This window comes from Pipistrellus hanaki (assembly GCF_964339955.1).
Source record: "Pipistrellus hanaki genome assembly, chromosome: X".
Taxonomy (NCBI): Eukaryota; Metazoa; Chordata; class Mammalia; order Chiroptera; family Vespertilionidae; genus Pipistrellus; species Pipistrellus hanaki.
The window spans coordinates 71,858,260-71,876,364 of record NC_140524.1 but is presented as its reverse complement, the minus strand read 5'-3'; the positions used below and the strand labels follow the sequence as shown (position 1 = coordinate 71,876,364).

The 18,105-nt window shown below is 46.8% G+C and overlaps 1 protein-coding gene across 6 annotated transcripts in view; it reads right to left on the bottom strand.

The window, feature by feature from the left end:
• Window positions 1-18,105, bottom strand: part of NHSL2 (NHS like 2) — a gene marked incomplete at its 5' end in the record, with an annotated part of 326,943 nt that overhangs the window by 70,280 nt on the left and 238,558 nt on the right. The window contains one exon of one of the 6 annotated variants that reach the window (XM_084869446.1): window positions 12,147-12,247. The exons of 2 other annotated variants lie outside the window; for them this stretch is intronic. In XM_084869446.1, the coding sequence (XP_084725572.1) occupies window positions 12,147-12,213 (67 nt within the window). Of the gene's footprint in view, window positions 1-12,146; window positions 12,248-18,105 lie in introns of those variants that run through there. 3 more of the 6 variants (XM_084869445.1, XM_084869448.1, XM_084869447.1) reach the window with 3 other exon arrangements.

The window sequence follows — 18,105 nt, the reverse complement described above, 5'->3', positions numbered from 1 at the left end:
CTCAACATGTAATTCAATGTTCTTTAAAGTTGTACCATGTACCATTAAGATCACCTTCAAGTTCTCCTCCCTACCACCCCGCTGACTATGAAAGTAGTTGGTAAACAATAAGTGCCCTACAAATGTGGTTGTTATTACCTATACTGCTTGCTTCATTGGCTCAGGGGCAGTCACTTCCATGTAGCTTTCCTTTCTTTGGCTCAGTAAAGGATTCTAAACCAGTGACTGTGGCAACATTCATGCTCCACATTATGGGGGAGAAAGCAACAAGGGTGGGCTGGGGAAGAGGGCACAACCTTGGGAATCCCAAGCTCTTAGAACTTGGAGGCCCTTGCAGAGTATCCTACCTTCCCATTTTACAGCTTGGGAAACTGGAACCACAGGAGGGATATGATTTGTCTAAGGCCACAAAGGGTATTAGAGTTAGAAGTCCAGGAGACAGCTAGGGGAAAAAGAACAGTATAGCTTATTGTTTGAGGCTAGTGTCTCAGTAGTTGCTATCTGGAAGGCAGAAGAGAATAGAATGTGGGAGCAGAAGTAGGGAGAAGTCAGTCCATCAAGCTTGAAAGCACAGCGACACTGTAAAAAAAAAAAAATCAACCTTCCACCCTAGCTGGTTTGGCTCAGTGGATAGAGCACTGGCCTGTGGACTGGAAGGTCCTGGGTTCGATTCTGGTTAAGGGCACATGTTTGGGCTGTGGGCTTGATTCCAAGTAGGGGGCATGTAGGAGGTAGCTGATCAATGATACTCTCTCATCATTGATGTTTGTATCTCTCTCCCTCTCCCTTCTTCTCTGAAATCAATAAAAATCAACCTTCTCAACCTGGTCAGTGTGGTTCAGTGGTTAGAGCATTGCCCCATGTACCAAAGGGTTTTGGGTTCAATTCTCAGTCAAAGGCATGTGCCTGGGTTGCAGATTCAATCCTTGGCCCCTGCCCATGCAGAAGGCAGCCATTCAATGTGTCTCTCTCACATTGATGTGTCTCTCTCCCTCTCTTCCACTCTTTCTATAGAGCAATGGAAAAATCTCAGGTGAGGATTAATAACAACAAAAAAATCAACCTTCTTGGCTGGGCTCCTCAGCTAAGAGCAGAGGTCGAGGTAGCCCAGGGTCTGGGTGGTGGGCAGTGAGGAAAGATCCTGCAAGGGACTCAGTGTTGGCAAAAGATACCCAAAGAAGTGAGGGTATAATGCCAGCTCAACAGACCTTCTCCAAACTCAGTGCCAACTCATCCTGGGACTGTGCAAAATAATCTGGCATTAGGATTTGCCATAAATTCCCGAGGGTGACACCGGGGTTCAAACCCAGTTCCATCATGTTCTAGTTGTATATAACACTGATCTGCTCTGAGTTCCAGTCTCTTCACTGGAGTGTGATATGGATAATAATAGTACCCACCTCCTGGGATTGTTGTCAGGATCACAAGAGTCAGTATAAGCAAAGTTTCACATACAGGGCTTCTCATCATACTTAGTGTTACTTCTCACCTCCCCCACTCCTCCACCCCCTGGACCTCTGCAAATAAATTTTCTTCTCTTTTGGCTTCCCTCACCCAGCCCAGGTTTAAGGCCAACACCTGGACCAACACCAGGTCACCCGAATGTCCCACTTATCTGGATATGGAGCATATAAGAAATCTTTCAAGTATTTGCAGATAAGAAAGCTGAGGGGTCATACTCCACGGGGTGGGACAGAGACCTCCTTCACTTAGAGACAGAGGGCAGACCAAGCAGCCTGCACCATCCCGCTGAAGAGAGAGGCCAGTTTGGGCCTGCAAGAGAACAAAGGAAAGGACCTGGTCTCCTATGGCATTAGGAGGCAAGTGCCTGTAAGCAAGTCCCTTAATTACAAGGTGGGAGGTTAAATATATCCCTTTCCAGTAGTCTAGGACCACAGTCAGCAAACTGCGGCTCGCAAGCCACATGCGGGTCTTTGGCCCCTTGAGTGTGGCTCTTCCACAAAATACCACGGCCTGAGCAAGTGTATTTTGAAGAAGTGGCATTAGAAGTTTAAATTTAAAAAATTAGGCTCTCAAAAGAAATTTCAACCATTGTACTGTTGACATTTGGCTCTGTTGACTAATGAGTTTACCGACCACTAGATTTATGAAAAGTCAGGGCTGTGCTATAGTGAGAGAAGATCTCATCCCTGTTTTTAGAGAGTAGAAAGGAGGTGGTAAAGAAGAGAAAGAAGCCTGGACTTTCATCAGTGAGTGGTGGGCGGCTATTGAAGGATTTTGAGCTACCAGGTCTGTTTTTGCAAGTCTTGCTCTAGGTAAAGAGTGGAGAATAGGCTGGGGTGGAGGTGCGGGGGAAAGAGCAGGAGCAGCGAGCCCAATCAGAGGGAGAGTGATAGGGGTGCCAGGCCAGGGTGCTAGTTGTGGAGGTGGAAGAAGGGAGTCCACTGCAGGGTGGGCCAGGCCTACATCCCAGGTGACAGTGGCACCTCATCCCTCCTTCCCTCCTGAGAAGAGGAAGGCCAGCTCTCACTTGCCTTGGTCTTCTCAAGGGCTCACCCTGTGACTGTGAGAAAGGCAACATGCTCAGATGCCCAGACCTCTCACTCCCTTTCAAGGCAGCCCTCGGCGCGTCTGTTAGAAAGTTTTCCTTGTCCATAAGCCCCAGCTCTGCTGCCTGAGCTTCCCTCAAGCTCCAATCTACTCCCTTCATCCTGTGACGGCTCCTCAAGTACCTAAAGACCAACGACCACATTCCTGATTCTTCTTTATGCCAAACAGCATATGGTCCCCACAGTATTTAGTTCTCAGTCCCATCGATTTGCTTTTCAAACTACGTTAGCTCATGAACTCATTCTGAGCCTACTCATGCCACAATGGACCAAGCACATCCCCTGAGACACAGCATGGACTCACTGTCTGTCCTACTACCATGTTTCCCCGAAAATAAGACATCCTCCGAAAATAAGATCTAGCGCATGGAAAGATAAGACATCCCCTGAAAATAAGATCTAGCGCAACTTTGGGAGAAAAAATTAATATAAGACAGTCTTATTTTTGGGGAAACAGGGTAGCTACCTCTGCAGCCTTAACTATAGCTTCCAGTACATTTTCCAGGGCATCCAACATCAATGTCACCTCTCCCCACCCCACTATTCTATCACATAAGGCAGAGAGGGGTCCTGGTGTAGCTAGGGACCCTGAACTTGATTCCACTCTATTGCTAGCGGATCTGGCTTGAACTTTGATTAGAAGGCATTTGGTACCTTGATAACAACCTGTGTGGACAGTTGACCAGAAATAGGCATCTCTTTCCTGCTCCTCCCTGCCTCTATGCTTTAGTATTGCAAAACAAAACAAAACAAAACAAAACAAAACAAAACAAAAACCACCCCAGCGTTTTAGCAGCAGTCCAGAAAGTGGGTAAACACCAAGATTGGCACAGTATTTTCCTCCATCTACAGGATAAGACCTCAGAAGGCATGATAAGTCTATCGAAAATAAGAGATACAGTATTTCTTACACAGACATGCACATTTACATTTTCTCGGTCACTTTTATTATCCTTCAGAATCTCAGCTTATCAGGGTTGGGATGTAATCACATCCACCCTTTCCTCCCCCAGAGCCACCCAATTTTGAATTCATTTCACAGTACTTCTGCCAAGCGACCACCCTGCCCCTCCTTGCAGACCTCAAGAACTGGGATACCCGCTTCCCCCTAGGTAGCCCAGGCTGCCTCAGGAGAGCTCTGGGCACAGAAAACACCTCCTCCTCAACAGGCCCCAATTCCTTCCCTTCTCCTCTCAGCTGAGCAAGCGACCCTCCTACCCCAAAGAAGACTCACCTCCCCGGCTCCAGAAGAGGGGGACAGACTCGGCTCTCTCCATCCTAGCTGTGGGGAAGGCCAAGACTCCACATCCAGCAAATCCTCATGCAAGGGAGAAGCATGTGGTGGGCCCTCACTAAGGGCAGGGAGCTGATGGGCTCCACGCTGTTCTGAACCCCTTCCCGGGGCTGCTCAGTGGCACCCAGGCACTCTTCCTGATTCCGGTACCCTGGAGGGTTCTCCAGCGCCCTGGCTGGGTCAGTTTGGCCTCATTGGTCACATGCTCCGTTGCCTCAAGAAGTTGTTCCTGGGCCGTCCAGCCCAGGCAAAGTGATGTAGGACTCCAAAAATGAGTTTCCGCTCTCTTCTTTCCCTCTCCTCCCCACCCCTACCACCTGCCCACAGCCACACTGGTCCAGTGGGTCCTGTCACAGCAGACCAGTGTGAGGAGCTGTCTGAGTTGGTTTCATCTTTCTCTGGGTGAGGTTCTCAGCCAAAGGCCCAAGTTAGAGCCCTACGGAGGGCTGACCTCCCGCTCAGCGGCTGTCCTGCAGTGAGGGGAAATGAGCAGGAACTGGCTGTCTGAGTCAGCGTCCCTGGTCTATTGTCACTGCATGGGCCCCTTCCTTCCCAGAGGAGAGACGTGCATAAAGATAGGCCTTGTTTTTTGCAAGTCTCTCTCTTGCGCGCGCGCGTGTGCACACACACACACACACACACACACACACACACTTTCTCACTTTATCTGGAAAGTCAGTGCACTATGGCTGTTCAGTATGTGCAATTCAGTTCAGGCACTCCAAGTGAGTGTCTACTGTAGCAGAGATCATGCCTATAGCACACGGAGGTCATCTCCCAGCATCCTCATCATAGAGGAAATGATGAGTCCTACTAACAAGGGAGAAAAATGAGTCTCAGAGAGAAAAAGCACTTCCCAAAGCCCAACACTGAGAGAATAGTGAGGTTTAGAGTCCACCCCTGCTCTCTAGGGCATCAGGTGGAGAACTCTGCAGACCTTCCACACTGCTTCTCCAACCTCGACCCCACTGGCTTATTGCAGATTCTAGAAAAGCCTATTTCCTAGGGCACAAAGCATGAGAGATTGCTGGCTTTAAAGCATTTATGCTATACCTTGTTCAAATTTGTTTCTTTTATATTTTTAAAAATGTATTCTTATTGATTTTTAGAGAGAGAGAGAGAGAGAGAGAGAGAGAGAGAGAGAGAGAGAGAGAGGGAAAGGAGAGAGAGAAAGGATGCGGGGGGAGAGAGAGAGAGAGAGAGAGAGAGAGAGAGAGAGAGAGAGAGAAACATCGATGTGAGAGGAACATCATCCATCAGCTATCTCCTGCACACCCCCACTAGGGATCAAGCTATCAACTCCAGCATGTACCCTGACTGGGAATTGAACCAAGGACCTCTTGGTTTCTGTGTTGATGCTCAACTGCTGAGCTATACCAGCCAGGCATCATTTTTTTTTTTTTTGGTGTGTGTGTGTGTGTGTGTGTGTGTGTGTGTGTGTGTGTTTAGAAGGACAAGGGCCTAGAATACAAGTCATGTATGCCAGAGCACCTTTCAAAGAGACTCCATGATCATAATGGCAAAATGAGCACAGAAGGAGGGCTGTGCCTTATCCCAGTGACCATCTTCTGATTGGAAAAGAGCCATAATGTGTTCTTGTTCACTGAGTGAAAAAGCCCTAGCTGGAGCTTTTTACTCCCCCTTTGAGATCCCCAGAAATGTAGAGACAGGGAAGCAGCTTGAGGGAAGGAGTTGGGCGCCTCCCCTGGAAGAGCCACCTTATTGCCTCAAGGGTTCTGTACACCTCCTGTACTGACCACACTAAACTCCTCAAGGGCAGGGGTAGGGCTGTGAGGCTATGGAGGCCCCACCTTCAAAACATATCTGTATGGCTCAGTACAAAAATCCATCTAAAGTGAACCCTAGCCAGTTTGACTCAGTGGATAGAATGTTGGCCTGTAGAGCAAAGGTTCCCAGGTTCGTACCTCAGTTGCAGGTTCCTACCTGGCCCAGGCCTTGGTTGAGGTGCATGCAGGAGTCAACCAATCAATGTGTTTCTCTCACATTGATATTTCTCCCTCTCTCTTCCACTCTCCCTAAAATTCAATGGGAAAAATATCCTTGGGTGAGGAATAAGTAAATAAATAAAGACTGAGGTGAAATTTGCAAACAAGGAGAATGCATTGTGTTGGGAGAGGGCTGATTTCTAGGAGCAAGGACTGTTTGACATCATCAACTGCATTCAAGAATTTAAGTAGGCTGAAGACCAAGCAGTGAATGTTCTCTGTGGCAATACTGAAGGAATAATCTTAGAGGGTAACCGAGAGACCAGACCTGCTTCCCAGGGGCCAGACCACAACAGGTTAAGGAGGGAAATGGGAAGGGAGTGGAGATACCTCTCAGGAAATCTGGCTGTGGTTAGAGAGAATAGAAATGTCATCAATGGAGGGAGAGGCAGAGCTAGAGCTGAGAGTTAGATATTGTCAGGATGGGACAGATGCTGTGTGTTTTAAGTCGAGGAACTTCCATAAAAACTGCTGCTCACTCTATCCTCCAAACTCCCTGCTGGCTTGACTTCATCTCAGACCAATTAAACCAGAATTTCTCAGTAGAGGGGTCCAGGCACTGACAGTGCTTTAACTCTCCTCAGGTTGAGAGCTATGGCTCTAATTACTAGTAAAGAATGAAGTCCAGTCTTAGCCCAGCTGGTGGGTGGAGGGCAAAGATTCCCTGACAGTCTTAGCTCCTTCTTGTTTGCAAATTAGCACAGAGACAAAGAAGACTGGGGATCTCTACTGTCTGGGCTCAAATCACAGTCTCACCTGTGTGCCCTTGGGCAAGTTGTTTAAACTCTCTGAGCCTAGGGTTTTAATCTATAGATAGGTTGTTGGGTGGGTCAAATGAGTAAATAATATCTACAAAGTGCTTAGATTGCTGCCTGATTTGATAGAAGCTATCCTGGGATTGGCCTGTGTCTTCTAGTGTCTCTCTTGGCCCTCTGCCTAAGGCTCAGGAAGGCATCCCTTAGAAAACAGTGGTGGTCCTAACAAATGTTAATGAGGATGTGGAGAAAAGGGAACCCTTGTGCACTGTTGGTGGGAGTGCAGACTGGTGCAACCACTGTGGAAAGCAGTATGGAGTTTCCTCAAAAAATTAAAAATAGAACTGTCATTTGACCCAGCAATTCCACCTCTGAGTATACCGGTGTATCCAAGGAAACTCAAAACACTAATTTGGAAGAATATGTGCATCCCTATGTACATAGCACCTTTATTTACAATAGCCAAGATATGGAAACAGCCCAAGTGCCCATCAGTAGGTGAATGGATAAAAGATGTGGTGCATTTACATAATGGAATACTCTGCAGCAGTAAAAAAAAAAAAAAAAAGGAAATATTACCATCTGCAACAGCATGGATGGACATAGAGGGTAGTACACTAAGTGAAATAAGTCAGAGAAAAACAATACTGTATGATTTCACTTATATGTGTAATCTAAGGAACAAAATAAACAAACAAACAAAATGGAAACAGACTCATAGCTACATAGAACACACTGCTGATTGCCAGATGGGAGGAGGATTAGGGGACTGAGTGAAAAAGGTGAAAGGATTGCAAAGTACAACTTTGTAGTTGCAAAATTGTTACAGGGATGTAAAGTACAGCATAGGGAATATAATTGATAATATTTAATACACTTATTGAGGGGATCACTTCACAAATTATATAAATGTCTAACCAATATGCTGTACACCTGAAACTAATACAAAATAATATTGAATGTCAACTGTAATTTAAAAAGTTAAAAATGATTATCATATGCCAATAAATTAAAAAGCAGGATAAAATACTTTAAGTACAATTTGATCTCAATAATGTAAGTATTCAAGGAGACATTACTGGAAGGACATGTGTTACACTTTAATCAGAGTCTAAGAATTCATCTTAAGAAAATAACCTGAGCCCTAGCTGGTTTTGCTCAGTGGACAGAGCGTCAGTCTAAGGATTAGAAGGTCCCGGGTTCAATTCCTGTCAAGGGCACATGCTGTAGGAGGCAGCTGATCAATGATTCACTCTCATCATCGATATTTCTATCTTTCTTTTCCCCTTCCATATATATATATATATATATATATATATATATATATATATATGAAAATAACCAGAACTGGGCAAAATGGGTTATATTTAAAAAACAGAAAACATTGTTGGTCCTGCCTTTGATTTGTTGGTCTTCTATCAGCCATCAACCTTTGTCTGCCTCCCACAGGCCTGTGCCTGTCATCCCCTCAAAAGCCACTTCTAACCTGGGTTCCTTCGGGCTGAAACTGTCTGCTGTTGCTATGATAGGAGCTGCCATTGTGTGTGACCAGAGCCACATTGCTTTGGATGGAAAGATACAAATTACAGTCTCAGCTGATAATTCTATTTCAAGTTTTTTAGTTCCTTTGGCTGGAGTCAGGGCAAAGTACTGCCCTAGGGTGTGGAAATGGTTAGTGTGTGTCAGTTTCCACAACATAGACTTCATGTTTGGGAGACTGGAAGCCTGACTATGGTGAGGTTGGATTAGGATCCTGGTTTGGGTGGCCACCCAAAGAGACCTTAACCTTTCCAATTTTGCTCTTTACCTTGAGCAGACAGATCCCATCCTCCAAGCCAGACCCTGCAGCACCAAGAGAATATAAGGGAGCTGGTAACTGAAGCAAATATTGGGGCAGATGTCCAGATAGATAGTCATGGTACAGGGGTGGGAAGTTAAGGGTCTGAGAAGAAAGAGGGTTGAATATCAGTGTTCCACAGTTAAAGCCAAGGCAGAAATGTATGGAGCTAAGCCACAGGAGCTAGGGCCCCAAAGCAGGAGCATGGTCCCAGACTGGGTCAGAATATTTCAAAGGAATTGTGTGATAGAGATGGCATGTGCTTTTAACATCCTGTGTGGCACCACAGGGTGCACACCTTCTCTGAGGCAAGCCTATAGCCTAAACAGTAACCCCTGCCCCTTGGCCTCCAGGTCAACAAATTCCACAAAAAGAATTCATGGAGGTGGCTCTGTGCCACCCTCTCCAATGCCAGATACAACTCAGAGACACTCTACACATATGGCAGGGAGCAATTGGAAGCCTCATCCTGCTCTTGGGACCCCATGTCCCTTCACATGTGCTTTTAGAGAATTTGACAGGTTATTGACTTTCAAAATAGAAAATTTGCTGTTGAGAGAGATGAAGGATGCATGAAAGACCCTGTACTCCACAGGGATGCAGATGGCAGTTAGGAGGCCACATTAGCCTAACTTGTTTGAAAGTATTGCCTGAGGGAAGCAGAATTGACCTGTCAGTGTGCAGCACCCCCCCCACCACCACCACCAAGGACATCTTTCCTTGTCATTTAAAGCATCATTTTGCCTCTTCTCAATGTCAGACCCTTGTCTGGTTTCTTTCAGCTTAATAATGGATGTGGATATGTGGCACAGAATGTCTCCACCAAGGTGATGAGGAAATCCCAGATGGCATGAGTACAACTCTGACCAGTAGTGATGGCAGTGTGTGTGTGTGTGTGTGTGTGTGTGTGTGTGTGTGTGTGTGTGTGTGGTAGAACACCTGGATTGTGGCCCACATTAATCTCTGATATTGGGTGACCTTAGGCACAACACCTCACTTCTATGGGTCTATAAAATGAAAGGTTTGTAGGGGACCAGTGGTTTCCAAGTGCATCATTTCACCTTTATTAAAATACATGGATTCCACCATGACAGACAAGAAGTCTGCTATTTAACGTTGACATGAAAAATTAGTAATATATACACACTATGCTCCCTGAAGACTCCCTACACACTCTTCTCAGCACCTACTGAGAAGCCCTGGATCAGTGATCCACAGAGACCCTACTACTTTGACACTTTGAGGCAATAATGGCAGCAAACTGTGCTCCTTGCTCACATTTACCTCATGTCATTCTCACAACCATCCTATGAGGTAGGTCCTGTTAATCCCAGCAGACCAATGAGGCAGCAGAGGCTCCAAGGGCTTAGGTCACTTCCCTAAAAGCACACAGCTCACAAGTAGCTGAGGCTGGCTGAGAACCCAAGCAGCTGGGGAAGTCTTCCCCATGTTCTTTATCAATTATTCTAATATTCTTGCCAGAAAGCTTAAGCATTTTAGAGGAGGAGAAAACCCCACATTTCCCCAATTAGTCCCCAACCATGGATAAACCAGAAAACCTCACTTGCTTAATCAAATTTCAATGGCAACCAGCACTCAGAGGTGGCAAGGTGCTGCCACCTGAAGCCACTCAGCAGCACAGGCCCAGCGTAGATTCATTGTCAACTGCTGTGGGACAGTGGCAAACAGTACCTAATACTTTGGTTTAAAAGTATTTGTATACTGTATATCCCATGATAAGGTGTGCAGCATTTTATAGCTCACAAAGCCCTTGAAAACCTCCTACATCATTTGCTTATTGTCACAGTCCTATGAAGTGATGATGGTTATTACTATTATTATCATATTGCATATGAAGAAACTGAGGATTCAGTGGTGAAATACTTTCCCCAAAGGACCAAAGTAAGGTTCAGAACTTGAATTCAAACCTGAGGCCATCCACACGAAATCCACACACCTCATTCCCTGTGGCTGCTTCTACTTTTGCATTTATGTTTTTCAAGTGTGTTTGCTGGCTCAGGGAAATGATATGATTTGGTCTCTCAGCTTGATAGAATGATTTGCCAGTGTAATTGTTCTATCTGTTAATGGTTTTATTTTTTACTGCACAAACAATATTAGAACAACATTAATGGAAGTCTAAGGGAAAGAAAAATTCACCAACAAGCCTGCCACGTGCAATAAATCAAATTTTCCTTTTCCCACAATTCCCTTTCAGTTCTTGCTCATGTGTAGACATACTTTCTATAGGATTTCTAAAGCTCAGCATAGATACACTTTTGTATTGTGCCGTTTGTATGTTATTTCTTATTATAAACATTGTCCATGTTGCTCAACTGTCTTCATAAGTAGTTCTTTAGAGATTCCACCATACTTCAGTGAGATTGGATATAGCAGACATAATAACATGTCATAATGTTATTTGACATTAGGATGGCCACTGAGATCCCATTGGGAATTGCCCCTAGGACTGGCTGGCCCTGGACAACTCCCCTCAACAACAAGGTCAGCTGAGTTCCCAGAAAAAGGCAGAGACAACTCTCTTGGCCCGAGCATGGCACACTTTCAGCAAGACACCAAACTATTCATTGCTTTCTTATGGTAAACTTGACAAAAACTTTCTCTTCATTCCCACTGGCCTGATGGTGAATGAGGTCCTCCCAAAATGGGTACAGAAAAAAAAAACATGGGCTTCTCTATGAAGAGGGGTACTGAAAAGGGCAAAGCGGAGGCACCATTGATATGAAGGGACCAGGGCAGGAAGAATACCCCTGGCAGAGAACCCCATGCACGAGGCCTGATCTGAGGCAGCAATGGAAGATGCTTCCCTGTGTCACTTCCCTGTGGCCAAGGAACAGACAGGAGGAAAAGAGTTGGTGGTGGGTGAATGGGACAAGAGAAACTGAGTCCAAATGCTATTGCACTGCCTATGAAGGTGAGTTAGGAAAAGTTGTCTCCAGATTTTGTCTCCCTGATTTCCATTCTGTCAGCATCTAGAGAAGTATTGTTGGGGGGAATTACCCCAGCATCTTGAGTTCATGTCTGGAGAGGGCCGAGGAGCAAAGCAGGGCACACCAAGGTTAGGAGGGCAACAAGCTCAGGGCTGTCACATGCTGCTGTCATCCACACAGTAGGAAGAGCTCCCTGCCAGGGCTGGGGCAGGAGATGGGGGCAGGGCATTACACAGCAAGAAATAGATTCCTCTGGTCCCTTCTGTGCATGCAGCATAAGAGGTAGAGCTAAGAGAGGTGTAGGTGTACAGTGTGGGTGGGAGGTGGGCTGGAGGAGATGAAGGCTTGGATAACAAAGGAGACTCATAAAGGATGAGCCATGCATGCTTCCAGGTCTCTGCCTACTGGATCCAGACAGAAAGCACAGTCCTAGCAATAAACTTCAGTCCACAGCACATTGCTCACTTCCCTGACGCTCCAGCCACCCTCCAGAGGCTTCAAGGGCTTGCTCGCGAAGAGGTTGGCCCCTGCCAGCTCAGAAACATTTGACTTATGCAATTCAGGCTGGCGGGAGAGCAGGGGAGCTGGGAGTTCATCCGCATCTCCCTTGGGCTCTCTCCCCGCCCCCTGCCAGCTCCTTCGAATCACACTAAGGGTCAGGGGCCCCACGGCTGCAGCTGGGGAGGCCCTGGTTGCAAGAGCCGCGGAAAAAGGAGGGAAGGGAAGAGAGTACCTGTTGCTGAATGCATCCTGCTTTGGCTCTTACTCCTCGGTTGCTTGTGGTGAGAGTTGCCCATCATTCTGTTCTGGACTGGCAGCTGCCCAGTAGCTGCCGCCGCCGCCTCCACCGCCTCCTCCTCCTTTTCCTCCTCCTCCTCCTCCTCTTCCTCCCCCTCCTCCTCCTCCTCCTCCTCCTCCTCTTCCTCCTCCTCCTCCTCTACCCCTCCTCCCTTCCTCCTCTTCCTCCCCCTTCTCCCCCACTCCTCCCCTCCTCCCCTCCCCCTCCTCCTCTCTGCCTGTGCTCCTCCCCAGGTGCTTACATCACCTCAGCTTTGCTTCTTACACATATAGCTCATCCAAATCCCATTTGTGTCCTGGCACACAATTGTTCAGACCTGACCCTCTCACTTGGACTACAGCCTGCTAGGAGCTTCTCTCAGCCTCTCTCTCTCTCTCCTTCTCTCGCTCCCTTTCCCTTCCTTCCTCCCTCCCTCCCTTCCTCCCTCCCTCTCTCCCTCCCTCCCTTCCTCTGTCTCTTTCTGTCCCTCCCCCTCCCTCTTGCTTAGTGCTACACTCAGGTTGAGCAGCCCAGGCTCCAGAAGAACCTTAGCAAGCCCTGAGCATAGCCCCCGCCTCATCTGCCTCTGCAGATGGGGCTAGCTTGGGAGCCCTCGGGGGACCGACTCGCCTGCCCTCACTGTCCCTGGCTGCCTCTGCTTTCAGCGCTGTCATTTCTGCTGCCAAGAGCTCGAGCTCACTCGTCTGCAGAAGCTCACAGGAGCGCAGGAGCGAGGGGCCAATAACAGCCTAATCCAGGAGTGTGACGGGGACCAGCGAAGGAATGTGCTACCCAGGAATTCTAAGTGACACAGCTCTCTGCTCCATTGGGGAATGTATCCAGTTCTGTAAGTGACAGCTGCCAATGGACTCTGGGCTCCAGTCTTGACAGAGACCTGGAGAAATCTGGGCAGAGCTTGTGACTGCCAGGCTGCAAGCTTGGAGCTAACACAGCTGAATGTCTCTTATGTGGCCACAAGGCGTACCTGCCTCCTTGAAAGACACACCGGAAGCCCCACTCCACTCATATTCCCTGGTGCCTGCTTTGCCTTCTTTGGGGGATAGCAGAGCTGGCAGCTTAGAGATTCACAGACTAGAACTGGGACCCTTGGCAGCCAATGAAAGAGCTCCCTCCATGAGTCCCACTGCAAATCCATGGGCATGCTCTCAATTTCTCTCTCTCTCTCTCTCTCTCTCTCTCTCTCTCTCTCTCACACACACACACACACACGCACACACACACACTTGTGCACATGCAGCTAATCACTATAAGTGCTGCAGTCCTGTGGGATAAATGACATGGGGCAGGTTGAGCTGACTCAGCAGCTCATTGTAGCTCCAATAGCTTGGCAACAAGGAAGGGCCATGGCTCCTGGAATAAACTCTTCCAGAGTTAGGCAATCTTGTGTGACTTCACATTACTTAGTAGAGTTGTGGTACTGCCTGATGCTGTCATCAGACACTCTTGTTGACAGGAGACCTGTCTGTCATAGTCACAGCGATAGAGCACTGTTGGCAGAGGTCCAGCTAGAGCATCAGCCCAGCAGACTTGGGGCATGGTGCCACCCAGAGAGCAGAGCTTTCTGACTTTGGGACAACACATTTCATCCATCCATTCATCCATTCCCCCCACCCACACACCCACTCACACAACCATCATTTAGTCATCCTTTCAACAGTTCATAAGGATCTGCTCTGGCCAGATAGGCCTTCCTCTAGGTGTTGGGGACACAAATGTGTAAAACACCACCCAAGAGGGGTAATTGACACATCCACACACTATGACAAAACAGTGTGATCACTGCTATACCAGGGAAAGAATCTACATATTGTGAGAGCACCAAAGAGAAACTTCTTCAGTCTGGAGGGGCAGGAGGTACCATCCCAGAAGTGGTGACACTTGGGCTGGGTCATGAAAGATGAAGCAGAGTTGGCCAGACACAGAAAGGGGAAGGGCATACTGCTAAATATTTTGGATATTACTCCTGTCAGGAATCATTCCTGCAAGGCCCACAGCTGTTAGGGTCTCTTCATTTTTCTTCAACAATTTCACACATCCCTTCAGGTCCACCTCCATGCCAGACCGAGGCTACAGAGGGAGGCATACACTGTGTCCAAGGCTCCCCAACTTAGTGGCAGAGGCAGATAGTCATACAGAGAAGTCACAGGAAAATTTTATTCATACTTGGCTTTGCAGCTCATTGTAGAATGTGTCAGGAGGCCAACAAGGGGACCTTCCAGAGGCCAGGAAAGAGGAAAGAAGACCTGTGTGAAGGGCCAAGAGCAAAGCAACTTGGGAAAATTGCTTTATGAATATGGTAAACATCTTGAAGATCTATAAACATGGCAAAAACCTTGAAGATGAGGTTAGAGAAATATTTGGTCCCTGCCCTCTTATCCACTTGTGATGGGTCCTAGGTATGAGTCTTGATTGGTTTAAAGTTGTCAACATGGAATGAAAAAAGCTTAGAGAGGCTGGGAGACACAGAACCATGACAACTTGAGATGGTTCTAAATTGTCCACCCTGAAAGGCAAAACAGAACTGAACTCAACTGGGACCCCAGATTATATTCCCAGAGACCAAGTGAGGAAGCTTGGTTAAGAACAGGGGTGTTTGAGAAGTGTATGGGGAGAGGCTGAGGAATAAATGAATGATCACAAACTAAACATGCCCATATATATCCACTACTCAGGTCAAGAAACTGAGCCTAATCAGTACTACAGAGACAGTTTTCAGCCATCATTATAGATCTTCTCACAACAGCCCTGTAGGAAGGTGTAAAAGTTCAATCTGCTTTACATATGCCTAAACTGAGGCTGAGAAAGGGGAGGCAGCTTGGCCAAGATCCCTATTGACTTCTCCCATTGGGTCTACATATGTGTTCAATTGGTTCCCAGAGTAGAAAAAAACACTGAAAGAGGACAGTAGACACAGAACCCCTCTCCCTGTGTCTTTCCTCCCCATCTTGTCATTCTTTTCTGGACTCTTCTTGTCTGAGCATCTCATAATGGGAGTCTTGTGTCCCATGTCTTCCCCTACCCCTCTCTGTTGGCCCTGCTGCATCCCCAGGCCATCCTCATCTCCAAATGGAGCTCTCCTCACCTAGTCACTAGTGTCCCAGTAGCGACAACCAGTAGCTGCTTTAGCATATTTTGTCATTGGACCTCCCTTCTATTTGTCACTGGGAATTACATACTCCTTCACACAATGAACCCAACCAGTACTTTGAACAGCCAGGATTTGAATCCCTCTCTGTCTCTATCCAAATTCAGTACATTCTCTCCACCATATCGCTATTTATAATCTGAAGTGAATGGGGAATGCCTTTAGAAATCTTTAACACTTTCCTCTGCTGCCCCCCCCCCCCATTTAGTGAGTCCTGTAAGTTATTCCTTAGAACTGTCTCAGAGACAAGTTTCTCAGTGTCACCTCCACTTCCCTCACCATGGTCCGAGTCACCATTATTCCTCCCCTGGGCCACTACATTGGGCTCCTTTCTTCCACCCCTGCATCCTGTAATCTATTCTTCACACAGGAGCCAGAGTGAGCTTTTACAAATATAAACAAATAGCATCAGTCCATTGCTCAGAACCTTCCAATGATCTGTTGAAAGTGAAGAACCCACTCAATCTAACCTCCTTCTTCACCTTCTTTCTTTATTCCCTGAAATAATGCCCTCTGCCAATTCATTCACTCTATGGGCTACTTGTTTTGTCCTTTACCTCATCCCTGTGATTTATCATTTCAGGGTAAAGCAAGCCGGGAAGGCTTTGGAGTCAGCTAAATCTAGATTCAAATCCTCACTCTGCCATTTCTACCTATATGACCCTGCAAAGTTACTTAACTTCCACAACCTCCATTCCCCCATCTCTATAATGGATTATGGAAATCTAACTTGCAGGCAGCAGGCACATAGTGGGTGCTTGCCAAAAAGTTCTTCTCATCCCCTTCTCACCATTTCTTCCTATGGTTCCCATATCCTACAACTCCTCAAGTTTCAAACTCTGCCATCCCATGAAACCCCTCTCCCCACCCATCCCCAGTCTATAGGGTTCAATTCTTCTTCTAAATTACCTTCAGCCATGGCTATCCCTAAACATAGTTGTCCTGAACTTGTTAGAAATTCTCCATGTGTTCATGAAACTTCTCTGGCCCAGAAGCTTGAGTCTCTGAGTTTGCCCTGCCCAGGGCCTGGCATAGTTGGTGTCTCAGTGTTTGCTGGTGAACCAGCACGGGCCAAGCCACCCTGCCCATGCAGATTCCTTCCATACTTTTCTTCCTCCTACCTCTCTTTTGCTCCCTGACAATCCTTCCAAAAGTTCCACATGTTTAGTCCTTGTGCCCACACCAACCCGAGAGTTCTCTCAAAATGTTCACACCCATTCCTACTATTCAGATGGATATAAGGCTGTGTGTGGTGGTCGAGGCAGCTCTTTTGACCATGGAAAGGTGTTAAACCAACTATCCTTTGCACTGACCATTGTGCTGGGGGGTGGGGAGCCAGTCAAGGGGGTATAGATCCCCTGCAGTACCTCCCTATAGAGTTCAGGAAGAAAGAGTTTCTTTATGGCACATAAGCAAGCTGAGCCAGGGCAGGATGATCTGTGTCTATTGAGGAAAGAGGGCCATTCAACCAACACCTCACCTAACTTGGTGCCTTAGATGCACCAAGAGAGGGGATAGAGAAGTCTCAAGCCTGAAATAAGTCACTCTGAGATCCATTTCCCCAAACTGATAGTGTTTAAGGCTCATTGTTGTCACCTCATCAGCCATGTCCATCTGTACTCAGGGCTGCGGGGAGTACAGGGCAGTACTATCTCTAGACTGTATTCCAGAGCCCAAGAGATGAAAAAAGAGCCAGTTTGTCACTTTAGTTATGCTCCTTCACTCCTCACAACCACCTGTGACTGTGGATTTTTAGGCCCCATTCTCCAGCTGAGGAAATGGACTTAGGAAAAGAGGTAAGTGGCATGGTTAGGACCAAAACAGGTTTTTATCACTCTGCTGGCCCTGCCTGCCATGACCTGCATACACTCTACCTCTGGGTGGGGAACCAACAGGCACAAATTCCATAAGGAGAACTGAAATCTAATACACAGCTCCTACTCTGATTCCAGCAGACAGTAGGCAACCAGAAGCTTGTCCTTGGCAGTTCACACAGGGCTCCATATTGGAGACATTTCCTAACTGAGTCATCACAGCCCCTCAAACCTAAAGCACCTTCTCTTCCAGTTCCAAATAAGTGTTGTCTGTTTTCTATTCCTTCTGTCTGGAATGCTTTTTCTTCCACTTTAATCTCTGCTCCTGAAAAGTCACATAATCTCTCAAGACCCAGCCTCTGCCTCCATAAAGCTTTCTCTCAGCCTTGCAGCCAAAAGCTAACTCAGCTCTGCATGGCCATATCCTGTTCGTGAATGTCAGGTCCATTATATATGCCTCCTCCTGCTTCAAGCCTTTTCCCATTTCTCCAAATGTAAACAGCCTTCTCCTCTGTTTATTCCCACAGCACAATACAATGTTTCCTGAAGTGCAGTACATATTTGCTATGTGCATGAGGTCATGGTGTGAGAAGGAATTTTATATATACATGGATGAGCTTTTTAAGTTTAATGAGCATGTATTTTTCTAATGCACATTAGACTCCAATAATAATAATAGAGGAGAAACTAGTGCATAAAATGTGTAATTTCTTGAATATTCAAGGCTGACTTAAACGAGTTGTTGTCTTTAAAATGGACTGAACTATTTACACCTTCCATTAACATCCAAGGAATGAGGGTGTGGGTATATAGAAAGTGGGTTTAGGGAAGGCTATGGAATTGTGATTTGGGCCCCTGTTAAAATAAAAAAAGCTATAGTGCCTTCAGAGAGCTGATGCTGATGAGTAGCAGGTCAAGGCTAAGGCCAAGGGAG